Source organism: Pyxicephalus adspersus, chromosome Z (assembly GCF_032062135.1).
Source record: "Pyxicephalus adspersus chromosome Z, UCB_Pads_2.0, whole genome shotgun sequence".
NCBI classification, from domain to species: domain Eukaryota; kingdom Metazoa; phylum Chordata; class Amphibia; order Anura; family Pyxicephalidae; genus Pyxicephalus; species Pyxicephalus adspersus.
In genome coordinates this window covers 28854977-28861821 of record NC_092871.1, presented here as the reverse complement: position 1 = coordinate 28861821, position 6845 = coordinate 28854977, and the positions used below count along the sequence as shown (strand labels likewise).

Below are 6845 nucleotides of genomic sequence, written 5' to 3'. Positions count from 1 at the left end.
AAGTTTATTTTTGTGTGTATGTATGTAATGAACACTGATTATTTAAGTGGAAACCACTGACAGGGGCAGTTAGTAAATATTGTTTATTTTGTCACAATGGCACTTTTTAAGGAGTGTGATCATATATTAGCAAGTGAACAGACAGTTGTTGTAGGTGTTGTGTTGGAAGCAGGTAAAATGGGTTTGTTTCTACTAAAAACAAAAAATAAAAAACATAGAAAAAAAAGACACTTACAAATAAAATTAACAAATTTATTGGTTTTTTGGATGACTTTAAGCTCAAGCTTGTAAAAAACAAGTAAAACAATAGTATTCTATTTTTGGTGATATATTAAAGTCACAGTAACATTTCATAAAACAGAAACAAACTACATTATTTTGTACAGAACTTTACAGGTGATAAAAAAATACTATACTATAAATAATAATAATAATAATACTAATAATAATAATAATAATAATAAAGAAAACCTGTATTTGCAACCTTCACATCTTCTGATAATGTTAAAAAATCACACAAAACAAAATTGCTAAAAGTTAAAAGTAATATTTACAGTTTTGGATGAGTCAAGACAAAGTCTTGACTTGAGCAATAAAACATTTAAACACTGGATTGTAATTTATTGTCCCAAAGTTTTTTCTAAAAATGAAGAAAGAAAGAACAAAAACTCCAAAAGTATTCCAAACGTATTAAAATAAAAAACTTCCTTTTTTAAATGTCTTCAAGTTTTATGAATTCTGATATCCTTGGCATGCAAGCAAACATCAATTTCTTTCTTTTAAAAAGTGGAGAAGTTTATCTTTTCTTAAATGTGTGTTAGTGGCATGGAACCATTAACTGCAGTCCCAGCACTTTGGTAATATTGGTGGACACCATGCAGTCTGCTGTTTTGTAGTGGCAATGGATCACTGGCATCTCCACCTGGAGGCAGGTACAAGTTGATCATATCCTTTAGGTCTCCTAAGCAGGGTCTCTGAGTGTGAGAAGTAATGGAAGCTGGAGGTGAACAAGGCTCCGATTTCACCATGGAGCCCATGGAACCTTGGCTCACGACAGTAGAAATTTGTTGGTTATACACTGGAGACATGCTGTAGGTAGAAGCTGCATTCATGTGCATCTGAACAGAAGACATCATTGGGTTGTATTGTAGGCTGCTCATGTCATACCTGTGCATCTGCTGGACTTGGGGATTGTTTATCCCTGGATGTTGTGTGTATCCAATCTGATCCTGCATCATTGAATAAGCCCCATTGGTCCAACCATTTATGTGGGCATAAGAGTCTATCCTTTGTCCAACGCCAACAGTGTTGGTAACTGGGGTCATACCTTGCACCAACAGGTTCCCAGCCAAGGAGTATTTGTCCTTTTTCAGGAGGGTCTTGGACTTCCTTCTTGGTTTGTACTTGTAATCCGGGTATTCCTCCATATGGACAGCTCTCAGCCTTTTAGCCTCATCTATAAAAGGTTTTTTTTCTGTATCCTTTAGTTGCTTCCAATCTGCCCCCAGCCTCTTGCTGATTTCAGAGTTGTGCATTTTAGGATTTTCCTGGGCCATCTTTCTCCTCTGTTCTCTGGACCACACCATGAAAGCATTCATGGGCCTCTTGACTCGATCTTGGTCCTGGGTGGCAGCATTGCCTTTACTCCCCATGGTCACAGTTTCTTCAACCGGTGCATTGGTTTGTTGCACCAGGCTCTTGATGTCATTTTCCAGCATGTTATACATTGGGAGCTGAAAGTGCTGAATAAGAAACCAGTTCAGTAAGAAGCAGAGAAAACAGCAAAGTTTCTGGATGGGATGGTCTGGTCACTGTATAGAAACTTCCCAGTCTCTCCTTTTAAGAAGTATTGTGTCTGGGCTGAATGACTGCATAATAATCCCTAACAGCCAATCAAAAGGAAGCTTGCTAGTCCTGCCCCCAACTCTCACATTTTACCAACACCTTATCCATTTCCGGACCCACCCATATCAGGCTTATCATGCAAATTGAGTATATAAAAAAATTACAAAATAAAGCCCCAGTAAGAACCATTAGGTAAAATTACAGAACTTACCAATTGTTTATGATCAAACTTTACTTTTAGATACTTTGTAGCATTGGAAAATGTTTTTTAAACAATCAGAATAAAGTAACTTTAAAAACAACTTTATAAAAATGTTCATTGGAAAAAGTGCAAAATCTCAGCCAGGCAAACACTGGTCCAGAGCTGTGTAAATTTTTAATGATCTGACAGATGAGATCTAAAATGTTTGGTGGATGCTCTATACGTCTGTGAAGATTAATCTAATCCCATTTCAGCATGTTGGATCCAAAAAGCCCAATCATGCAAACTGTTTATCCAATGGCAACCTGCAATGTTTAATCTTTAAATCACCTGGGTTGTCATGGATGTACAATGATTTGCATCCTCTATAATTCAAGGTATTAGAGAGAAATTAGTTTGTAGCAAGGTGCAATGCGAGCCATATTCTGACCATATCTAGAAATTACTATTTTTTTGTTTGTTTTGTGGATCAAGTATAGAAATTATTTAAACTTTTGTGTACATTTATACATTCTCGGTCTTAAGCCAGTGTTAGGTGTATGATGCAACTGATACTTTGAAATGATCACTTCAGGTTTTTTTAAAAAAAGTTGTTTATGTCTAAAAGTCTTTGGATTGATCTCACTGAACTAATGGATTTTTTTTGTGTCAAATTGGCATTAAAGTAAATAAACCGGTTTGACCACTTATCACATGAAAATTGTGCAAGTATGGCCAACTTCAAATCCTCTGTTAATTTTGTTTAAGATGTTTTCTCTTCAAACTGAAAATTAATTTCTGCATGGGTTGGCATTTTATATAGGTGACAAGTTTATCTTTATTAGAATTCAAATTTCCAGTTTAGATTTTTGCTGGAGGTGACCTTATTCTAGTTGATGGTCACATATTCTTTTACTAAAGTTTTCCTTTAGGATAATGAGTTTTTACTGTACATATGTGAAATGTCTTTGAAAAATATTTAATAAAACAAGTGTTTTTGGGTGTGCATCTGTATGCTTGTAACAAATACTGATCATCTCGGTAGAAACCACTGAGAGGGGAAGTCAATCAATATAGATTATCTTGTCACAAGGGCACTTTTCAAGGAGTGTGATTATATATTACTGTAGCAAGTAAACAGACAGTTGTTGGAAGCAGGAAAATGGATAAGTGTAAAGCTATGTACAAACTTCCAATGGTTTTCGCCTGATAATCGGTTCAGGGCCAAAATCAAAAGAAAATCTAAAGTGTGTACAGCACACGTCGTTCATCATCTGAACGACAGTCCTGGCTGATCCATGGACGATGAACGGCAAATGATTGTAATGCAAGTGAAGGGGGAGAGCGTGCAGCGGGGTGCTGCTCCGTCCGTCCCCTTTTCATAGAGCAGAACGGTGCTGTATGTACAGCACTTGTTCATGCATTGTGAAATAATAGTCGTTAGGAAGGATTGTGAAAGATTCTTTCCAATGACTATTATTGCACGTGTGTATGAGGCTTAAGAATTAGAGCATCTTTGACAAGGACTAAATCATAACGCATGGACTGGGTCAGAGTTTCTCCAAAGGAGCAGGTCTTTAGAGGAATTTGGCTGAAAGTAAACTAAATGGCTGTACAGAAATGGACACATATTCATGCCTTGGGCAGGTAACACAGTAAACATGCATGTCTTTGAACTGTGCTGTCCTGCTGTCTTTCTTTGACCATTGACTTTTCACACTTCTAATCTTTGATTGGTATGATTCTGGTTAGACCAGTTTTCCTCAGCCTTTGTTTGATTCTCTTCCTTTTAGCCTGCACTTGCCCATTTATGGGAGGAAAAAAAAACACACACAAACCTTGTGAAAAAAATGAGAAATCCCACCTGTGATCATTTTCACTAGAACATTCTATCTACATCATGATATATACTCTCTCAATATTTTTTTGTACTGACTTTACTAACATCATGCGTATCCCCCAATATGGGGAACACTTTGCTCCAATTTTGCATAGCAGACCTCTGTCTGGTTTAGAACATAGCTAAATGGTTCTCTGTTAGATGCAGGCAAAATAATTTTGGTGATTAAAATTAGGTTTCTTTGATTAAAAAACTTTTTTGCCCATCTTTCCTCCTTTTTTTACTTGATTTATTGTGTAAAACTAGGGCGAGGAAAATTATCATAATTGTTTCAATGATTTGGAATCTGTGACTTTGGGGATAGTACAAACAATGACGCATTGTCATATATACATTCTACTTCTATTTAAGGAACTACTGAATTATTTATGTTTTCCTTTTGTTTTCTGGAATGGTAAAACCATAGCCAAAGTAAGAGCAAATCTTTATCAATTTGACTATTCATTTTCTGAATTATGAGTTTTGGGGGGTTTTCTGGGTAGGGATCACTATAAAAACCATTGAAGTTGCTATGGGGGGGCTCCTAGCAGGGTTACAACTTAGCTATTAATTAACCAGCAAGAAAAAAACATTTGCAATGTAAATGTAGGCTGGTAAATACATTCACACTAGAATGAGTGGGACTAGGGGAGGGAGGACATCCATTTCTATGAGGCCCAGTGATTTCTGAATATACCGACAGGCCTTTGTACACCTCCTGAAATATAGCAGTCAGCTATTACACCTCTTAGAATAATACACAACATTATCTTTGTTATTGAGCTTATTACTTTATTGTGGTGGGTTCTATTATTTTTTATTTGATAGGTAAAGTCTCTGATAAGAATAAAACCTATTAAAATTTAAAAATATAAAAGGAAGGAAAATGGTTAAATGCACATTGAGGTTTTCAGTGTGAGCTCACATTTATCACAGCATACTGAATGGCTTGAAGAGCTATTAGACTGAGCAAAGGCTATTTTAAAGGCAGAGTGCCCTCATGCAGAACCCCAGATAGGCATAAGCAGTCTGTGACTCTCCAGCTGTTATTGAATTTAAACTCTTTTAGTGTTTAACCAACCTTTTATATTTCAACAGAAACTGTTAAGCCACATGATTACTAGTGATAAGCAGAGCATGTGTTGAACAATACTTCCTAAATAAAAACACAGTCTTAATGGGGCGTTGTAGGCCCGCTGGTTACCAACATGCAAACTGTACAGCTTGGGAAGTTACATCTATCTTATATAATGGAAGATACACACTATAGAAAACTACCTGAATTTTTTCAGGGCTTAAAAACAGGAAAATTCAGTGGAAAATGTCCTAAAAAATGTACTTGTTATGAAAACTCTCCCTATGCCTACAGCAACTACTGCTCTGCTCGCTGTACACTTTGCTATAGGGGAAGCCATAATTGTAGACATGCAATACAAAAATCTTTGTATTTTCTTCATTACTTCTGTGGATCTTTGCAGTTAGTCTCTTGCTCATGCTTGATTACCCCTCCATCAGCCTTCAAGTCACCAGATTTCAGATCACCAGCCCTATAATATGTAACCATAACCCAACATACATACACCATGAACAAATACAATCCACTACACCACATTCTATAGGCCCATGAGTGTCAGAGAGTCGAGATGAGATTTGGCTGCTGGTGAAGTGGGAGATAAGTATTTCACCCTATTCTTGCTTTTTTGGACAAGTCATTTTTTTTTGTCGGGAAAGGGAACTGTAAATCTATACAAACTCCCTGTGGTCAATTTTAGTAGTCAGACATCATGCAAGGGAAGTGAGATCGGCTCTCTTTTTTTCCCCTTTACAGCAGCTTACGTCCCCCAAGCTCACACCTGCACAGTGCGAGAGCAGGTGACGTGCCAAGAAGGCCGAGGAAAAAGAAGGAAGTGAAGACTGAAGATGGTGGCACTGAAGATGAACCGCCGGGGCGAAAAGGAATTCCATGACAACCTGGGACCGGATCGCTTGAAGGACCAGCGCCATTAAGGGACTTGCAGGATTAACGGTAAGTGTCATCTTTTTGTTTTGGGTTTCATTCCACTTTAAATGATACTAATTTTTGTTTCAAAAATTAGTTTCAAAGCCCTTTTAGTCTCTCATTGGTTTATGCAATATAGCAATTAAATTGGTAAAGTGTATGTAAACCTTTCTACACATCACTAGTTGTGAATTCTCATAATAAGCAACGGAACACTTTTTTTTTCAATCAGATCATTCAATCCATCTGTACCATGTGCTGTTCAAGCTGCCTACAGGACCTCTTTTTCTTCATATCAGCTTTATTAACCTGGTATATAGTTTTATTGGACAGGTGGCAACACTGCTAAGGGAAGATCAACCTGCAGAGCTTCGCCACCAGGAATGAGGAATGAGTCCATGCAGCTTGCAGAATCACCCAGTATTTATTCTTTTCTGCAAACTTTTTATTTTCAGTTACTGACTGTCATTTTTTAAGGATAAGTTTCCATATCCTGGCTTGGTAGCTTTATGCATTAAGCCTTATGCCGCCTTCTTCCTTTGCTTGTTATATTGTGATACAAAACTGCTTTCTGCAGGTAACCTTGATCATGTACGTCAGCATACTAACATGCATTTTAAAACGTTTCTGCATTTACTGTCTGCTTTAATATTTTATATATATATATATTTATATTTCAATGCTCAATACTGAGTTTTTCTATAATTTTAATGGAACTTTAAAAATGCTTTTACACTTTCTTGTTGTATTGTGTAAATGACCGGGAATGTTTCAAAATCTAGCATTAATGTACTTTCAATTTATTTAAAAATAGAATCTTAATTGAACGGCTCTTCATACGGCTCTCCAAACAACTGTTATACAAGCGGGACAATGACCTGTATTTACCCAGCGCATTTAAAAACCGCACATTCAATTATAAAGCAGAAGCATTCATTATG

At 36.7% G+C, this 6845-nt stretch overlaps 1 protein-coding gene across 1 annotated transcript; it reads right to left on the bottom strand.

Moving 5' to 3' along the window:
- Positions 1 to 806: 806 nt before the first annotated feature.
- Positions 807 to 1908, bottom strand: LOC140343518 (transcription factor Sox-3-A-like). The gene has a single exon (XM_072430212.1). The coding sequence runs from the start codon at positions 1725 to 1727 to the stop codon at positions 807 to 809; it is 921 nt and encodes a 306-aa protein (XP_072286313.1). The 5' UTR covers positions 1728 to 1908.
- Between the last annotated feature and the right edge of the window lie 4937 nt (positions 1909 to 6845).

What these genes read in the sequence shown, in the direction of transcription:
- LOC140343518 (XM_072430212.1), bottom strand. Translation starts at nt 1,727, where the DNA reads ATGTATAACATGCTGGAAAATGACATCAAGAGCCTGGTGCAACAAACC.